We start from the raw sequence: 17,952 nt of genomic DNA, 5'->3' as shown, positions 1-17,952 counted from the left end.
CGTGGGTTCTAGAATCCCCTCTGCCTACTGTCCCTCTCCAGGCCTGGGCTGGTGTGCAGTTAGCACCTACTCCACTCTCCCGGCCAGCGGGGCGGGGTGGGGGGTGGGAACCTCAGATCAGACCTTGCTCCAATGGGAGGGGCCCGTGAGCCGTCCCGCCCCGGGGGAGGCTCCGCCCTCCCGGCCGCGCCCCGGGCGCGGGGAGCCGCGGAACGTAGGCGGGGCGGGGCGCTGGGGCGGAATGGCGGCGGAGTGGGACCCCGAGGCGAGCGCGGCGGCTCGGCCGCTGCTCACCGACCTCTACCAGGCCACCATGGCGCTGGGCTACTGGCGCGCGGGCCGCGCGCGGGATCAAGCCGAGTTCGAGCTCTTCTTCCGCCGCTGCCCCTTCGGCGGCGCCTTCGTCCTGGCCGCGGGGCTGCGCGACTGCGTGCGTTTCCTGCGCACCTTTCGCCTACGGGACGCAGGTAGCCCCACCGTACTCCGCCCGGCCCCCCACGACCCCGCCGGGACGCCCGCTACCTCCAGGGCAACCTACCTCCCCGGGCCCCAGCGAGGCCCCTACGACCCCGCAGAGCCCCTGATCCCGCCAGGACACCCCACCCAGGCCTAGGCGAGCCCCCAGGACCCCTCCAGGACACCCCACTCCGGCCTAGGCGAGCCCCCACGACCCCTAGGACGCCCGCCACCTACATGAGCAGCTCCCGCCAGGATGGTCCCCTCCCATCCCCACCTCGGGCCCGGCGAGCCCCCAGGACCCCATCAGGACAACCACCCGTACCCCGGCCCGGCGAGTCCCCGAACCGTCCAGGCTACCTGCCACTTACCTAGACCAGTTCCCCCAGGTCTGACGAGCCCCGGACAAGACTCCCGCCTGACGAGAGCCCCTCATGGCCCAACAAGCCCCTCACGACCCCCTACAGGCCCCTTTCCTTAGCGCGGTCCCAGCCCCTAGAGCACCCCCGGCCTGCGCCGGCTCCAGCCCACGAGGGCGTCTGTCACCCCCAGACGTGCAGTTTCTGGCCTCGGTGCTGCCCTCCGACACGGACCCCGCGTTCTTCGAGCACCTTCGTACCCTCGACTGCTCCGGTGTGACGGTGCGGGCCCTGCCCGAGGGCTCCCTCGCCTTCCCCAGCGTGAGTGCAGGGTGAGCGGGGGCGGGGGGCGCGGGCCCGAGCGGCGGGGGCGCCCGGCTGACCGCCCCCCCGCAGGTGCCGTTGCTGCAGGTGTCGGGGCCGCTCCTGGTGGTGCAGCTGCTCGAGACGCCACTCCTCTGCCTCGTCAGCTACGCCAGGTGGGGCCCCGCCGGCCGGCGGAGACGGGGGGACGCGGGGCCCCGGGACTCAGGGCGGGGACTTCCGGGGGCGGGCCTCCGTGAAGGGGCGTGGCTCCGGGGGCGGGGGCCCAGTGCTGCGTGCGGCGCCTGGAGAGGACCGGGCCCGCGGTGACCTCAGGACCCTCACCGCGGGTGCCCTGCTCCCTCGCCCCCGACAGCCTCGTCGCCACCAACGCTGCGCGGCTTCGCCTGATCGCGGGTCCGAAGAGGCGGCTGTTGGAGATGGGGCTGCGGCGAGCTCAGGGCCCTGACGGGGGCCTGACGGCCTCCGCCTACAGCTACCTGGGCGGTAAGGGCCCGCGGAGGGGGCGTTAGGGAAGGACGGGGCCCGCCTGACGCCCTCCAGCCACGTCCGACGCCCGCCTGAGCCCTCACCCCCCCCCCCCCGCAGGCTTTGACGGCAGCAGCAACGTGCTGGCGGGGCAGCTGCGGGGCGTGCCCCTGGCCGGCACCTTGGCTCACTCTTTCGTCACTTCCTTTTCGGGCGCTGAGGTGCCCCCTGATCCGGTCAGCATCCCCCCCGCCCCAACCCCTGCGGCCTCCAGAGAGCAGTCCCCAAAGCCAGTCCTTGCCCTGCCCGGGGAAGGGGGGGGCCGCTGAGCCGCGCTGGCAGGTCGCGCAGTGCTGCGCTGGGAAGCCGGCGGATGGCAGCCTTGCCCCTGCTCAGACCCGCAGTCGGGGTGAACCAGTCCTCACCCTGCCCGTCCTTCGCCACCCCGTTTCCGTAGATGTTGGCTCCAGCTGCCAGTCCGGGCCCCAGGGTGGACCTGGCTGCTTGTGTGGAGGCATGGCTGGAGCGCGTGTGTGCCCACCTGGGGCTGGGGGTGCAGGAGCCCCACCAGGGGGAGCGGGCAGCCTTTGTGGCCTATGCCCTGGCTTTCCCCCGGGCTTTCCAGGGCCTGCTGGACACCTACAGTGTGCAGAGGTGAGGCCCAGGCACCCCCCTGGGTGGGCTCTGCCCAGCACCTACCTTTCTTGTCCAACAACCCTTCCTATCCTGGCGGCAGGAGCGGTCTTCCTAACTTCCTGGCAGTAGCCTTGGCCTTGGGGGAACTGGGCTACCGAGCCGTGGGCGTACGACTGGACAGTGGTGACTTGCTGCAGCAAGCCCAGGACATCCGCAGGGTCTTCAGGACCTCTGCCGCCCAGTGAGTCCCCTGGGAGGGGCTGTGCCTGCTGAGAGATGCTGTTGGGGGCAGGGGTGTTGGGATGGGGCAGAGGGAGGGAGGGATGTGCTCCTCCCAAAGTGAGGAGCTCTCATCTGGCTGCTACCACAGCGGAGACATCGCAGCCCTGGGCCGGAGGTCTGGGGGGTAGGCCTGGGGGGCTTTGTTCATAAGCAAAAGGCCAGAGCCCGTGTGGCCGAGGCCGAATTCTCAGGCGGGGAGGGGTACGTAACTGAGGAGGGAGAGTGACCAGGCGAGGCAGGAGCATCTGAGGTCTGTCCACCCATCGCAGGTTCCAGATGCCCTGGTTGGAATCCGTCCCCATTGCCGTCAGCAACAACATTGATGAGGAAGAGCTGGCCCGGCTGTCACAGGAGGTGGCAGGCAGTGGGGGACGGGGGCGGGGGCAGTGGGGGGTAGGGACGGGGGTAGTGGGGGGTAGGGCGGGGGTAGTGGAGGGCTGGGGCCGGCCAGAGGGTGGTTAGGAGGGCTCTGGGCCTGCAGATGTCGACCAAGCTCAGTGCCACCTTGCCCCTCCTCCTCCAGGGCAGCGAGGTGAATGTCATTGGCATCGGAACGACCGTCGTCACCTGCCCCCGCCAGCCTTCCCTGGGCTGCGTCTATAAGGTTGAGGCAGGGTCTGGGGCGTGGTGGGGCGGGCCAGAGGGTTCGCGGGTTGGGGGAGATTCCCACGGTCGCGACACTGGTCTCCGCAGCTGGTGTCTGTGGGAGGCCAGCCCCGAATGAAGCTGACCGAGGACCCCGAGAAGCAGACGCTGCCTGGGAGCAAGGCTGCCTTCCGACTCCTGGGCCCCGATGGTGAGGCCCCTCTCCGCCCCACGGCCCTCCCCCCCAAGTCCCCGGGGCCCCCACTTTATTCCTCCCGCGCACAGGGTCCCCGCTGATGGATGTGCTGCAGTTGGCGGAGGAGCCACCGCCCCAGCCCGGCCAGGAGCTGCGGGTCTGGCCTCAAGGGGCCCAGGAAGCCTGTGTTGTGAGGCCTGCCCGCGTGGAGCCCCTGCTCAGACTCTGCATCCAGCAGGGACGGGTAAGTGCCTCCACCGACTTCCTCAGTCCACACGCCACCCCGGAACTGGGCCCGGCCCCTGACCCGGCCCCTTCCTTCCCTCTTCCCCTAGCTGTGTGAGCCTCTCCCATCTCTGGCCGAATCCAGAGCCTTCGCCCAGCTGTCCCTGGGCCGCCTGAACCCTGAGCACAAGCGGCTGGAACAGCCTGCTCTCTACCAGGTAGGTGGATGGCCCCTCGTTGTCACCTGCCCTGTGTGCCCTGTCCCTACGGCCACCTGTCATTCTCTCTTTTTCCTATAGGTTGCATTGTCTGATGAGCTACGGGCCCTGGTGGCCCGACTGAGTGCAGGAGGGTCCTCGTGAGAACAGGGTGGGGACTGCCTGCAGCCAACATGACTGCTCACTGTCCCACACTTGTCCTGCGTCATTTCTTCACCCAACCTGCCGCTCCTTTGACCCCCAGGACCTCCAAGGGTGGGCTGGAGTCTGGGGTCAGAGCAGGGCTTCATGCCCCCAGGGGGCGCCCAGGCTCTGCCAGGGTGGGGACGCTGCTGTGCTGAGGTCTGAAGGTGGCAAAGAGCTAGGCCAAGGCTGGGGAGTGTCCAGAGCTCCGGAAGCTGGCCTGTGGGGGGCACATCTGAAGCTGGAGGGGACAGGGCTATGGGGAAAGGAAGGCTTTGTTGCCCACCCAGGAGTTGGTGGAGTTATTGCAGGGAACTGGGGAGGGGAAGCCACGGGGTAGGGATGGGTGCCAGAGAGAGGGTACCCAGGCAGGGCCCCAGACTCCCTGCCAACCAGGGGCCCTGCCCCAGAGAGGTCAGTGGGGCACCCCCAGCTTCCGAAGCCAGAGGAGCGCAGGTGTCCCGGGGCCCTGCTGCTGCCGCCCGCCAGGACTCTGCGGCTGGGGATGCCGGGCTCACGGGCGCCACCCAGCTGGCCTTCTCCAGGCCCCGGCGTCTGTCATAGGGTCACAGGGCCTGGGCCCTGGGGGAGCCAGCTCCTGGCGCAGCAGCCTAGCAAAGAGAGGGCTCACGGGCGTACATTAGAGCCCGTGAAGAGATGCAGGGTGCTGGGCAGGCCCTGCCCCATGCACACAAAGTGAGTGGGTCAGCCTTCTGCCAGCTTTGGCAACTTGGGAGACATTCTAGGCTCTGGGGACTGTGGGGCGGGGGTACCAGGTGCCTCCCATCCAGCAGCACAAGATGGCAAAGGCAGGCCAGGGCGTGCGGAGGGATGCGGGCTTCCTGGGGGCGCTTCCTAGAATACTTCCGCCTCTCCAGGTATCTGACCAGACTGGCTCTTCTGGATCCCTAAGCTTAGGGCAGTGCCCTGTTCACGGGGTGAGGATGACAGGATGTGGGGCAGAGGCCCTGGGGAGCATGGGGCTTGGAGGGAGAAGGACTCATGAACACCCACACGGCAGAAGACCGCAGCCCCAGGTACCCACGGGTCACCACTTCTCAGATGCGTGCTTCCTAGGCGCCGGGACCCAGAGGGCCCACCCCACCCATGGCAGTCAGTGGCGAGCGTACCTGGGAGGCAGCCTCTGCTCCACCCCGGAGCTGCCTGAGCTGGGAGGTGGTGGTGGCTCTCCCAACCATCCTCATCCCCCAGATGTCTGGCTGGGTCAGAATGCAATGGGGACAACCCAGCCCCTGACCCCAGGCCCTGCCTGGACGCATCTGCTTCTTTAGGGCTGAATCAGGAGAGGCTTTAGCTCAGGGTTGGGCCCAGACTTCTGGCCCCTGGCCGCTGCTGGGGCCTCCTCAGGGCTGGGCACACTTCTGCGGGGTCTCCCTGACCAGAGGGGTTGAGGGTCAGGGGTGAAGGGGCCTTCTCCCCCTCCCCTTGCAGATCCACCATGCCAGGGCTCTTATCCCTTCCCCAGCGCCCTGGTGGGCAGAGCCAGACCCTAGACACTCAGGCATCAGGCTGGCTGCTCGGCACCAGCAGCAAGAGCAGGAGGGCCCTTCACAAGCCCCCGCTGTGCGCCACACTCGGGGACGCCTCTGCGCGGCTCCCCAACCCCCACACGCATAGAGCATGAACTCACACGCATGCGCCACCACGCCCGTCTCTGGTCCTGCCTGCCCAGGGCCAACTTCTAGGTCAGGCCTGGGCATGACTTCCCGGGAGAACCAGTGGCAGGTGCCACAGGCTGGGTCAAGCTGAGTAGCTTGGGGTGTGCGGCAGCCATGGCTTGGGGGGTATGGGGCAGGGCCCGGGGGGCCCCTGTGGGGGCTCTAACCCTGACAGCTCTGGCTGAAGGGCTCCAGGCCAACCAAGGGCAGCCCCCAGGACCCTCTTCCACTGACCCGCAGCCGGAACCCGAGTTTGAACCACAGGCAGAGCCTATGAGTGCCACTGCCGTCCCCACAGCCAGCCCCGCGCCCTGCTCCCTGCCCAGGGTGCAAGAGCCAGCCCGCAAGGGGCTCTACCAGGTGAGTGGTAAGGGAAGCAGGGCCGAGGGTGCCACAGGGAGGAGGCTGGGGGAGGTGCTGGGGAAGAGAATTGGGAGAGGTAGGGGACGTTGTACATCCCACCCACCCCGCCCTAGGACCCCCAGAGTTCCTGGGAGGAGGGGGCCCTGGCGGACCTGGCACTGTATGCGGCTGCCTGCCTGGAAGAGGCTGGCTGTGCGGGGACCCAGGCAACAGCCCTCATGCTGTCCTCAGCCCTGGAGGTGCGGGGGGAGCGGCTGGAGGAGCAGGTGAGCTGGCACCCCCTCTCTGCCCCCAAGGCTCCTGCCAGGGAGTTCCCAGCTTGGGGGATCCCAGCGAGCAGACTGTCAAGCACACCACCTGCAGGGCACACCTGCCCTGGGGGTCCAGAAGGTGACGCGGTACTGACACCGGCTCCTCCGTGCCAGGTGTATGCCCTGGTGCGCGGGCTGCTGGCACAGGCGCCCAGCCTGGCTGAGGGGCGGCCCCGGCAGGCGGCCCTCCGGGTACTGAGCGCGCTGGCCCTGGAGCATGCTCGGGAGGTCGTGTGTGCGTTGCTGCCCAGCTCGCTGCCCCCAGACCGGTAAGCCACCTGACCCAGGCGGGCCGCACCCCGAGGCACCACTCGGCTTCCTTCCCCCTTCCCAGTCGGCAGCTGAGTCCGCCCACTGGCGCGGGCTGTGGAGACGGCATCAATCCCCTCCCTGACTCCCGCCCTCATCCCCCCCCCCCCCCCCCCCCCCCCCCCCCCCCCCCCCCCCCCGCCACCCCGCGGGCCTTCTCCCTGGGAGTCACACAGGAGCCCAGCCAGGGGGTAAGCTCCAAAGGGGGGTCAGCAAGCCCGGAGCCCCAGAAGTTCTCTCTGGTTTCACTCTCCACAGCGATCGTGTCCTCCACCGGGTTTGTTTCAGGGGTGCTGGCCGACAGGGCTCCGAGCGCTCCCGGCAGGCGGTTAAGGTTGCAGGCTGTTTCTGCACAGATGCCGGGTGTCCTGTTTCTCTGGGGTTTGCGGGTGGAGTGCGGGCGGCGGGGTTGTTGACCTGCCCCGCCCCATGCCGGAGTCCTCGTGGCCACCTCCCACCCTGCCCCCGGGAGCCCCCGCACCAGGCCGAGTCTGGGCACTCCGCTCCCCCAGGGTGGCCGCTGAGCTGTGGCGCAGCCTGAGCCGGAACCAGCGCGTGAACGGGCAGGTGCTGGTACAGCTGCTGTGGGCCCTGAAGGGCGGAGGCGCGCCCGGGCCCGAGGCGCTGGCGGTAGGTGACTCCCCCCCACCCCACCCCCGGGCCCCGGCCCCCGGCGCCTGCGCCATGTCCCTCAGCGTCGCGGCTTGTCCTGCCCGAGAGCCTGAGACGGGCTGCTTGTTCGGCAGGCCACTCGTGCCCTTGGGGAGATGCTGGCTGTGTCCGGCTGCGTGGGCGCCACTCGGGGCTTCTACCCACACCTCCTGCTCGTGCTGGTCACACAGCTGCACCAGCTGGCGCGGCGTGCGTCCTCCCCTGACACCCCCAAGGCTTGGGCCCCATCGCACCGAGGGCCGCCGCACAGCGACGCCAGGTGAGGGCGCACACACCGGAGCGAAGTGATGGCTGGGCCAGTGCCCTCCGGCCCTCACCGCGCGCCCTCGCTGCCTGCCCCCACCTCCAGCTGCGCCGTTGAGGCCCTGAAGGCCTTGCTCACCGGGGACGGCGGCCGCATGGTGGTCACGTGCATGGAGCAGGCTGGCGGCTGGAGGAGGCTGGTGGGAGCCCACACGCACCTGGAAGGCGTCCTGCTGCTGGCCAGGTGCTGGGCAGGGGGGTGGGGGGAGGAGACAGGGGCAGGAAGGGGGTCGGGCGGAGGCGCCTCCCAGGGTGAGGCGCCCAGAGGAGGGAGCACGCCCGTCTCCGCCCCATTCCCAGTGCCATGGTGGCCCATGCGGACCACCACCTGCGAGGCCTGTTCGGGAACTTGCTGCCCTGGCTGCGCAGCCCCGACGACACGCGGCGCCTCACGGCGATGGCCTTCTTCACCGGGGTGAGCCTGCTTCCCCACGGGCGGTGACGGGTGACCGTGGACCCGGCCTCCGGGCGGTGCCTGGGGACCTGGAGCATGCTGACCCCGCGTCCCCGTTCAGCTGCTGCAGAGTCGGCCCACGGCAGGGCTTCTGCGGGAGGAGGTCATCCTGGAGCGGCTCCGCGCCTGGCAGGGCGACCCCGAGCCCACCGTGCGCTGGCTGGGCCTGCTGGGCCTGGGCCACCTGGCGCTGAGCCGCGGGAAGGTGAGGGGCGGGCCCGGGCGGGGGGGCGGGGCCTGCGAGGTCCCGCCCACGAGTCCCTGCCCCCGCAGGCGCGGCACGTGAGCAAGCTGCTGCCCGCGCTGCTGGGCGCCCTGGGCGAGGGCGACGCGCGGCTCGTGGACGCCGCGCTGGGCGCGCTGCGCAGGCTCCTGCTGCGGCCTCGCGCGCCGGTGCGGCTGCTGAGCGCCGAGCTGGGGCCGCGCCTCCCGCCGCTGCTGGACGACGTAAGCCCCGCCCCGCCCCGCCCCGCCCCCGGCCCCCGCCCCCGCCCCCGCCCCCGCCCCAGGCCTCCGGACCTCCCGCCAGGCCGCGCCCCCCTCCCCGCCCTTCGCCGTGTGCCCTGACCGCGCCCTCCCCCGCAGGCCCGGGACTCGGTGCGCGCCTCGGCCGTTGGGCTCCTCGGGACGCTGGTGCGGCGGGGCCGGGGCGGGCTCCGGGTGGGGCTCCGCGGCCCCCTGCGGAAGCTGGTGCTGCGGAGCCTGGTGCCGCTGCTGCTGCGCCTGCAGGACCCCAGCAGGGACGCCGCCGAGGTCAGCTGCCCCCGGGACTGTCCCGCTGCCTCCCCATCCAGCTCTGCCCATCCCCTCCCTGCGCATCTCCAGAGAGTTCTACAAGGACCTCGGGTGCAGGCGTCAGGGGCTCCTAGCTTCCTGGTCTTCCCGGGAGCACCTGCTCTGGGCTCCTCCAGCCATCGTCCTGGCCGCATCCCAGCCGCCTCGTGCTGCTTTCTGGATCCCTACGCCTGCTCCCTTCCCCTGTCCTAGAGTTCAGAGTGGACCCTGGCCCGCTGTGACCGCGCCCTGCGTTGGGGGCTGCTGGAGGAGATGGTCACGGTGGCCCACTACGACAGCCCCGAGGCCCTGAGCCGCATCTGCCGCTGCCTGGTCAGTAGGGGAGCACCCGCTTGGTCAGTGTTCACCAGGCCCGCTCTCCCAGCCAAGGTGGTGGCAGGTCTAAGACCTCAGGCCCTGATGCCTTGCTTGGGGGGTCGCCAGGGGACCCCAGCCCCTGGGCTCATCTTTGCCACCTCCACCCATATGGGATTGGCCCTTCTGTACTGCCATAAGCCCGTCTGTCCCCAGGTTCAGCAGTACCCGAGTCACATACCCAGCTTCCTGAGCCAGACCCAGGGCTACGTGCGGAGCCCGCAGGCCCCCTTGCGCTGGGCGGCTGCTGTGCTCCTAGGTGAGGCAGGACTGGGGTCCCGCTGTCTCTGGGAGCTGGCCGGGCCCCTCCCTGATGGGGCCTGGGGCCAGCACTCACTGGTTTGCCCTGGTCCAGGCTTCCTCGTCCATCACACAAGCCCCGGCCACGTTAACCAGGACCTGCTGGACTCCCTGATCCAGGGTAAGGACCCAGCTGGCGGGCCAAGGTCGGGGTCCTACAGAGGCCGTGGGTGCCAGGATGGAGTGCGTGGGAACAGATGAGTGGAGGGCCGGGGCCTGGGGTATTTAGCGGTTTTGAGAGCCCTGCAAGCCTGCTCGAGCCTCCGCATCCCTGCAGACCTGGGGCAGCTGCAGAATGATCCAGAGCCAGCCGTCATCGCCGCGGCTCAGGTGTCCGCCCAACAGGTGGCGCTGCTGGCCTGCGCACAGCCAAGGCCGCGCCGCCCAAGTCTCCTCCGCCTGGGCTTCTGGCGCCACGTGGGTCCCCACCGGCCCCCACCAGTCTACACGAGCAGTCCGTTCCAGCCCCGGAGCGTCGTGGGCCGCTGGGGCTGCTTGGGATCCTGACCCCGAGCCTGCCAGCCTGGAGGGTACCTGGGGTCTGATGCAGGCACTGCACTGCTCTGTGGCTCATCTTGAGGGGGGAGTCGGGGTGGCGGGTGAAGATCTGCAGAAGAGCCTCCTCTCGAGGGGGCCCCTGGGCCCGGTACCAGATGCAGTGAGCAAGTCCCCTCCTCCCTTGTGTGCACTAACTCTCCTGGTGTGCACGGCCATGTGAGCTGAGATGGCGGTGGCACGTCCTGTCTGAGCACCATCTCAGCTTGGGTGCATCTGTCCCCATTCAAGCCAGGCCTGTGCTCTCCCAGCGCCTCAGAGCGTGGATGGCCCCTGGGCTCCCGAGCTGGGGTCTGGCGGGGGACACTGAAACTGGCCCAGCCCCTCGAGCTGGTGCCCTGGCAGGCTGCCTGCTCCCTGGGTCTCGCGCACAGCCTGGCCCCGGCTCCCCTGCGCGCCCTGACGCTGCTCCCTGCAGCCTGTCACCCTTCACCCATCACTGGCCTGTCCCCACATCCCCACACCTTAGCCCCTGCTAGCCTGCCAGATCGCACCTGAGCTTTCTCCAGAAGGTTCTCCTGACCGCCCCACAGGACACCACAGGCTTGGGAGGGTAGCTGTGGGTTCGGGTGTCACCCCACTACACTGAGCCCCCAAGCCGCTCCCCAGTGCCCTGAGTGGACTTGAATGAGGAAAGCACGGCTGAAGGTGCAGAGAAACAGCCCCTCTGTTGTGACTGGGCCTCTGTGGGCCCTGGCCCCCTCCGGGTCCTCCACCCAGAATGCCTACCTTGAAATGACCTCTTACCGCTCAAGGCCCCCCACCAAGCCGCCTCAAAGAGGCCTTGCCTCACACAGCCTTTTGGAGGAGCTACAAGCAGTCCCCCCAAACTGGGGACCCCCTGGGGTCCTGCCTACCCACGATGGAAAGTGTTTAAGATAAAAGTGTCTGGCATCTGTCTGGAGACTGGGTCTAGGCCAAGGATGGAGTTCTGAGGACCTGGCCTGGTCCAACATCAGCCTCCGTCTGGGGTTCTAGAAAAGGCAGTGTGTAGCCGGGAATAAGGGTCAGCCGGCTTCGGGGCCCAGGCTTCTGGGCAGGGTCAGGCAGGGCTTAGCTTGAGTTTGGGAGCTCAGGCAGGAAGGAGGTGGGGTTGCCCTTTAGACCATTTCTAGGGCCAGGCAGGGTCAGGCCAACGCGAGGTGTGGCTTGGTGTATTCGTTCAGAGCCTCCGAAGCAGATCCCCGAACAAGCTTCAAGTACAGTAAAACCTTGGGTTGCGGCGAACTTGTTCTGCGAGGGCGCCGCAAGACAAGCAAACGTTTCTAATAAATTTTAACTTGATAAATGAACGGCATCTTACAATACGAGTAGAATGTGATGCTGAACGTCACATGATCGCAACTTCACAACGGAGCCAGTGGTTCTCTCTCTCTCTCTCTCTCTGTGGGATTCTGCGTGATCATTGCCCATTGTGCTCGGTCTCAGGCTGCAGCGTTTGGCAGAAATCAGAGTTTTCACAACAGTGAGTACAGAACTACACTGTACTGTAGTCAACATCCGTGCGAGCGTACACAGTGGCCCCCAGGCCGGAAAAGGTTGGAAAGAAAGACAGTAATAAGGAGATGATTAGGGTGGAAGTTAAGGAAATCATCGAGAAGTATGAGCGAGGTATGTGAGTGGCCGAAATCGCAAGATTTTCTAAGTCTACGTCGACTATTTGCACGGTATTAAGAAAGAGGAAATCAGGGGGCTAGATGCAGCAAAAGGAGCCACGAGAATATCAAAGCAACGTGTTCTGGAAGATGGAGACAAGCCGCTCCTGGCTTGGATAGACGAGAAGGCCAAGGCCTTGAACACCGAGCTCGTAAGCAAACCGCCACGTATGTCAACGGAAAACAAAGAAGGCTTCGGGGCAGGCGGGGGATGGTTTGATCACCTCAAGAGAAGTGGCGTCTGCGGTGTTGTGAGGCCCTGGGAGGCTAAGGCAGCTGAGGTGCTCGCTCCCGAGTTCCAGAAGCTCATGGCTTCCGAGTGTTACCTGCCAGAGCAAGTTTTATTTTATTTTTTAAAGTTTACACCCCAGGTAGTCGGCATACAGTGCGGTGATGATTGCAGGAGTCATTCCAGAGGCTCGTCTCCTGCTGCCACACGCAGCGCTCCGCCCGCCCCCCGTCCCCCACCCCGCCCTCCGTTGGGTCTCTGCGTTTAAGACGATGTTTTGTCCCCCTCCCTGTTTTTATGTTATTTTTGCTTCCCTTCCCTATGTTCATGTTTTATATCTTAAATTCCACACGAGTGAAGTCACATGATCTTTGTCTTTCTCTGACCGATTTCGCTTCGCATGATACCCTCTGGTTCCATCCCCGTCGTTGCAAATGGCAAGATCTCATTCTTTTTGGTCCCCAAGTAGCACTCCGTTGTATACACGCCGCACCTTCTTTATCTGCTCGTCTGTCAGTGGACATTTGGGCTCTTTCCATACTCTGCCTATTGTCTGTAGCGCCGCTATCAACACTGGGTGCACGCGCCCCTTCGAATCAGCGCTCCTGTATCCCTTGGCTCTATACCTAGTAGTGCAATTGCTGGGTCGTAGGGTGGTTCTAGTTTTAATTTTTTGAGGAGCCTCCACACTGTTTCCCAGAGTGGCTGCACCAGTTTGCATTCCCACCGGCAGCGCTAGAGAGGTCCTCTTTCTCCGCATCCTCGCCCACATCTGTCGTTGCCTGAGTTGTTAATGTCAGCCATTCTGACAGGTGTGAGGTGGTACCTCGTTGTGGCTTTGATTTGTATTTCTCTGATGATGAGTGAGGGTGAGCATTTTTTTCATATGCTGGTTGGCCATCTGGATGTCCTCTTTGGAGAAGTGTCTATTCATTTCTTTTGCTCATTTCTTCACTCGATTATTTGTTTTTTGGGTGTTGAATTTGATAAGTTCTTTATAGATTTTGAATACTAACCCTTTATCTGATATGTCGTTTGCAAATATCTTCTCCCATTCCATTGGTTGCCTTTTGGTTTGCCGATTCTTCCCTTTGCCACGCAGAAGATTGTTATCTTGATGAGGTCTCAATAGTTCATTTTTGCTTTTGTTTCCCTTGCCTTTGGAGATGTGTTGAGTAAGAAGTTGCTGCGGCCAAGGTCAGAGAGGATTTTGCCTGCTTTCTCATCAAGGACTTTGATGCCTTCTGTCTTAGGTTTAGGTCTTTCACCCATTTTGAGGTTATTTTTGTGTCTGGTGTAAGAAGGTGGTCCAGGCTCATTCTCCTGCATCGCTGTCCAGTTTTCCCAACACCATTTGCTGAAGAGACTGATATTCTTCCCTGCTTTGTCACAGATTAATTGGCCGTACATTTGTGGGTCCATTTCTGGAGTCTCAATTCTGTTCCACTGATCTGAGTGTCTGTTTCTGTGCCAGGACCATACTGTCTTGAGGATTACAGCTTTGTAATACAGCTTGGAGTCGGGGATTGTGATGCCTCCAGCTTTGGTTTTCCTTTTTCAGGATTGCTTTGGCTATTCGGGGTCTTTTCTGGTTCTATACAAATTTTGGGATTGTTTGTTCTAGCTCTGTGAAGAATGCTGGCATTATTTTTATAGGGATTTCATTGAATATGTACATTGCTTTGGGTAGTATCGACATTTTAACAATATTTGTTTTTCCAATCTATGAACATGAAATGTTTTTCCATTTTTTTATGTCTTCTCCAATTTCTTTCACAAGCTTTCTATAGTGTTCAGCGTATAGATCTTTCACCTCTTTGGGTAGGTTTATCCCTAGGTGTTTTATGGCTTTTAGTGCAATTATAAATGGGATCAATTCCTTGATTTCTCTTTCTATAGGTTCATTATTGGCGTACGGAAATTCAACCTATGTCTGTGCATTGATTTTATATCCTCTGACTTTGGTGAATTCGTGGATCAGCCCTAGTAGTTTTTTGGTGGAATCTTTTGGGTTTTCCATATAGAGTATCATGTCGTCTGCGAAGAGTGAAAGTTTGACTCTCCTGGCCGATTTGGATGCCATTTATTTCTTTGTGTTGTCTGATCACTGAGGCTAGGACTTCCAATAACAGTGGTGGGAGTGGACATCCCTGTCGTGTTCCTGACCTTAGTGGGAAAGCTCTCCGTTTTTCTCCATTGAGGATGATATCAGCAGTGGGTCTTTCATATATGGTTTTTATCATCTTGAGGTATGATCCTTCTATCCATACTTTCTTGAAGGTTTTTATCAGGAAAGGATGTTGTATTTTGTAAAATGCTTCCTCTGCATCTATTGAGAGATCATGTGGTTCTTGTCCTTTATTTTACTAATGTTGATATTGATTGATTTGTGGATATTGAACCAACCCTGTTTCCCAGGTATAAATCCCACTTGGTCATGGTGAATAATTCTTTTAATGTATTGTGATTGGTCTGTCATTCTCCTTTCTGGTCATTTATTTATCTGATTTTGGAACCAAGGTATTGCTGGCCTCGTAGAATCAGTTTGGAAGTTTTCCTTCCATTTCTATTTTTTTGGAACAGCTTCAAAACAATAGATGTTAACTCTTCTTTAAATGTTTGGTAGAATTTCCCTGGAAAGCCACCTGGCCCTGGACTCTTGTTTGTTGAGAGATTTTTGATTACTGATTCTATGTTTTTTTTTTACTGGTTCTGGGTCTTTTCAAATTTTCTATTCTAGTTTCCATTTTGGTAGTTTATATGTTTCTAGGAATTTGTCCTTTCTTCCAGATTGCCCAATTTATTGGCATATAATTGCTCATAATAGTCTCTTATTGTTTGATTTCTGCAGTGCTGGTTGTGATCTCTCTTCTTTCATTCTTAATTTTATTTACTTGGGTTCTTTTACTTTTTAATCATACTGGCTACGGGGTTTATCAATTTTGTTCATTCTTTCAAAGAACCAGTTCCTGGTTTTCATTGATCTGTTCTACTGTGTTTTGTTTTGTTTTATTTTGCTTTTTGATAACATTGATTTCTGTTCTGATCTTTATTCCGTCCTCTGTTGGTTTGAGGTTTTATTTGCTGTTCTTTTTCCAGCTCTTTAAGGTGTTAGGTAGGCTGTGTGTCTGAGACCTTTCTTCCTTCCTTAGGAATGTCTGGATGGCTATATACTTCCCTCTTATGAATGAAATCCTCAAAAGGAGGCAAAAATAAGTGTCACTGGATAGGTTACTTGTTAAAATTTGCACAAAAAGAAAAAAGTTCCATTAAGCCAATTGATAGTGATTCTGTTAGCGATGGTAAAAGTTGTCCTACACAATAACCCTCCTCTCTTGTCTCTCTCACACCAGCCACAAAGGTTTTCTTTCTTTCTTTTTAACTTTGTTAATGTTTATTGATTTCTGAGACATAGAGACAGAGGGCAAGCGAGAGAGGGGCAGAGAGAGAGGGAGACACAGAATCTGAAGCAGCTCCAGGTTCTGAGCTGTCAGCACAGAGCCCGATGTGGGACTTGAATCCACGAACCGTGAGATCATGACCTGAGCCGAAGTCGGAAGCTTAACCGACTGAGCCCCCCAGGCGCCCACCATAAAGGTTTTCGAGGGAAAGGCAGGTTAATTTGTTTATTTTTCTTTATATTTTGTATTTTCTTTATTATTTTGCATTATATTACAGCATCATAATCATTTTTACATGAATATTTTGCTGTTGTGGAGCGAATCATCTGAGTTTCCATTATCTATTAGGGGGATATTTACTTTGATATACAAGTGCTTTGCTTTACAAGCATGTGTCCAGAATGAATTATGCGCACAAACCAAGGTTTGACTCTACAAGAATGTATCGCAGGCGCTCTGGACAGGTCAGGGGCCTTCACCTCCTGTGAACAGCAGGAGGGGCGGAAAGGACTGTCGGTGGGAGCATCCCGGGGGGCTGTGCTGGCCTCGGGGCTCCCAAGCCACACCCACGGGGCATGACCGCAGCTCCCAGGATGGGGTGCAGTGTAGGGCTGGGTCTCCTGCTTCGCCCGTGTCACCCCCCTTGGGAGGTGCCTGGGTGCCTGGGAGCCCAACCCCCACCCTGGGGACGGGAGCACAGGCCTGCTCTAGGTCAGGTGTCCCCCCCGCCCCCCGCCTGCTGCCTCCCACTACCTGCCTGCCATGTGTGAGGTTTGTGCAGAGTCTGCATGGCCTGGAGGCCGTGTCCTGGGAGTGTGACCCGTCTCAGGGACTGCTCTGCTGGGCTGCCCCTCCCCGTGCCACAGTCCTGTGCCAGGTGAGTGCTTCCGACTTGCCTACGTTGCTAGGACTGGACCCTGCTTCCCTTCCGCGTGGGGCTCTCCTGCCTTGGTCGTGGTGCTCAGATGCTCTCAGTGCGTTGCTGGTCCCAGAGCCTGAGGACCAACAGCCGGACCCTGCACCTGGGCCTCGGGGGACCACCTGCTACCCACCTGGTCCCCTGCCCGGGCGCTCCTGAGACGCGGGCTGCTCTGGTTGCGCTGGCGTGCTGCGGGTTGCCTTTCAAGCGCCCCCAGCGAGGGTTCTCTAAAGAGGAGCATGAGCCCTGGAGAAGACCGCCAGGCCTGGGGGCAGCGAGCTTCTTACTCGACTGCGCGGGAGGTCAGCTTCCAGAGGGTGTGTCTCCTGGAACTGGAAGGTGTGGGGCGCAGTCTGCCTTGGGTCTGATATTAATTTTACTGTGGGGCTTGGGTGCCAGACACTCTCCGAAGTTCATGTCGCAGCCCCAGCCAGGCCTCCTGCACCTCCTGGTGAAGTTGCACGTCGAGAGTGGCCTGGACAGAGGGCGTCAGAGGCCACGTACCTTCCTCCGCCTGCCTTCCACTGCCAGGGAGGTTGGCCGCGGCTCCCACCGAGGAGGGCAGGTCTCCCCAGCCTGGGTGCGCCCCCAGAGACCCCCGATCACCCTCTCTCCCTGCACGTGGGGCTGCACCTGCCACGCGCGGCTGGGGTCTTGCAAGGGCCCTGGCATGCGCAGCTGAGGGGCTGGGGGCCCCTCTCCAGGGAGACACTCTTCCTTTGAGCAGGTTGTTCAGAGGAGGCCCCGGCCAAAGGCCAGCTTCTCTGAGGTCTCACAGGGGTCGCTGCTTCTCCGGGAGCCTCCCTGCAGCCCGAGGCGGACTGCTTGTCCGCCACACCTGCCCCCCCACCCCCCTGCAGGCCCCACTACCTACTGGCAGCGTGTCCTCAAGGTCCCTGAGGCAGATGCAGAGCCTCCTGGTAACACTGCTCTGCCCGCACTGTGGGGAGGGGCCGGGGGCCGGCCACGTGGCTGCTCCCCCGGAGTGGCCAGGCTCAGACACAGGCCAGGCTCCGCGGAGCCCCCTGGTGCCCCAGGAGCAGACCTGGGGCAGACACCTGTGCTCAGCCCCGCATCGCTCCCCGTCCTGCATGGGCACAGCCCCACCCTGCTCCCTACCCAGATCTGGGGCCCCTCAAAAACTCAGTGACCCCATCTTTCCTTTACACATCACTTTTATTGACTTTCCTTGACTCCTGGTCAAGGTGAACCAGCCACATGGCCTGGCCCCTCGCCCTCTCGGGGCTGGCAGCCAGGTGCTGTGAGGCCTGCCCTGCCTGGGGAGCTGCCCGGGTGTGCGGGCTGGGAGAGCGAGGCTCAGCCCTAAGCGCTGTCCTGGCCCAGGTGCACCAGCAGCGCCAGGCAGGAGTAGAGGGCACACGTGCGGCCCTGGGCTTCAGGCCTCCAGGACACCTGGGGGACGTCCCCCTGCAGCTCCAAATGGCACTCCTCCAGCAGGAGCCACGCAGGCGCCGCCGGGTCCCAGCTGCTCCCCAGGAGCTCCTGCGGCAGGGACACAGCCCTGCACTCCAGCCAGGGGGAGCTCTGCTCCAGGATGCTCTGCACCTGCGGGGCGAGGGGGCGGCTGCCAGTGCCCACCCCGCCCCCAGCAGCCAGCCCCCCCCAGGTCCCGTCCCCCCCGCCCCCAGCAGCCAGCCCCCCCCCAGGTCCCGTCCCCCCCGCCCCCAGCAGCCAGCCCCCCCCAGGTCCCGTCCCCCCCC

At 62.3% G+C, this 17,952-nt stretch overlaps 3 protein-coding genes across 3 annotated transcripts in view; 2 read left to right on the top strand and 1 right to left on the bottom strand.

Moving 5' to 3' along the window:
• The first annotated feature begins 239 nt into the window (after positions 1-239).
• NAPRT (nicotinate phosphoribosyltransferase) lies at positions 240-3,939 on the top strand. Its single transcript, XM_039254010.1, has 13 exons — positions 240-467; positions 1,009-1,136; positions 1,212-1,294; positions 1,495-1,625; positions 1,728-1,843; positions 2,065-2,261; positions 2,344-2,484; positions 2,795-2,879; positions 3,049-3,129; positions 3,219-3,321; positions 3,396-3,550; positions 3,642-3,749; positions 3,831-3,939. The coding sequence occupies exons 1-13, from the start codon at positions 242-244 to the stop codon at positions 3,891-3,893; spliced, it is 1,617 nt and encodes a 538-aa protein (XP_039109941.1). The 5' UTR covers positions 240-241; the 3' UTR covers positions 3,894-3,939.
• Positions 3,940-5,725: 1,786 nt separating this feature from the next.
• Positions 5,726-11,319, top strand: MROH6 (maestro heat like repeat family member 6). The gene is made up of 14 exons (XM_039254019.1): positions 5,726-5,971; positions 6,088-6,240; positions 6,400-6,554; positions 7,107-7,224; positions 7,341-7,525; positions 7,616-7,753; positions 7,870-7,984; positions 8,085-8,228; positions 8,297-8,470; positions 8,609-8,776; positions 9,011-9,130; positions 9,329-9,431; positions 9,528-9,593; positions 9,750-11,319. The coding sequence occupies exons 1-14, from the start codon at positions 5,726-5,728 to the stop codon at positions 9,977-9,979; spliced, it is 2,115 nt and encodes a 704-aa protein (XP_039109950.1). The 3' UTR covers positions 9,980-11,319.
• Positions 11,320-17,388: 6,069 nt separating this feature from the next.
• Positions 17,389-17,952, bottom strand: part of GSDMD (gasdermin D) — a 6,058-nt gene continuing 5,494 nt past the window's right edge. Inside the window, exon 11 of the mRNA XM_039254209.1 lies at positions 17,389-17,797. Within this exon, the coding sequence (XP_039110140.1) occupies positions 17,555-17,797 (243 nt within the window). The 3' untranslated portion in view covers positions 17,389-17,554. The remainder of the gene's footprint in view (positions 17,798-17,952) is intronic.

Source organism: Hyaena hyaena, unplaced genomic scaffold (genome assembly GCF_003009895.1).
Source record: "Hyaena hyaena isolate Hyena2069 unplaced genomic scaffold, ASM300989v1 scaffold_474, whole genome shotgun sequence".
Taxonomy (NCBI): domain Eukaryota; kingdom Metazoa; phylum Chordata; class Mammalia; order Carnivora; family Hyaenidae; genus Hyaena; species Hyaena hyaena.
Note: the sequence above shows the minus strand (reverse complement) of the source record. Positions and strands in the feature narration are given on the sequence as shown.

Bases quoted from the DNA above. Each gene is read 5' to 3' on its own strand.
- NAPRT (XM_039254010.1), top strand. From the start codon at position 242: ATGGCGGCGGAGTGGGACCCCGAGGCGAGCGCGGCGGCTCGGCCGCTG. The intron at 468-1,008 runs GTAGCCCCACCG...TGTCACCCCCAG, and splicing joins CTTTCGCCTACGGGACGCAG to ACGTGCAGTTTCTGGCCTCG. The intron at 2,880-3,048 runs GTGGCAGGCAGT...CTCCTCCTCCAG, and splicing joins TGGCCCGGCTGTCACAGGAG to GGCAGCGAGGTGAATGTCAT.
- MROH6 (XM_039254019.1), top strand. From the start codon at position 5,726: ATGGCTTGGGGGGTATGGGGCAGGGCCCGGGGGGCCCCTGTGGGGGCT. The intron at 8,777-9,010 runs GTCAGCTGCCCC...CCCCTGTCCTAG, and splicing joins CCAGCAGGGACGCCGCCGAG to AGTTCAGAGTGGACCCTGGC. The intron at 9,131-9,328 runs GTCAGTAGGGGA...GTCTGTCCCCAG, and splicing joins GCCGCATCTGCCGCTGCCTG to GTTCAGCAGTACCCGAGTCA.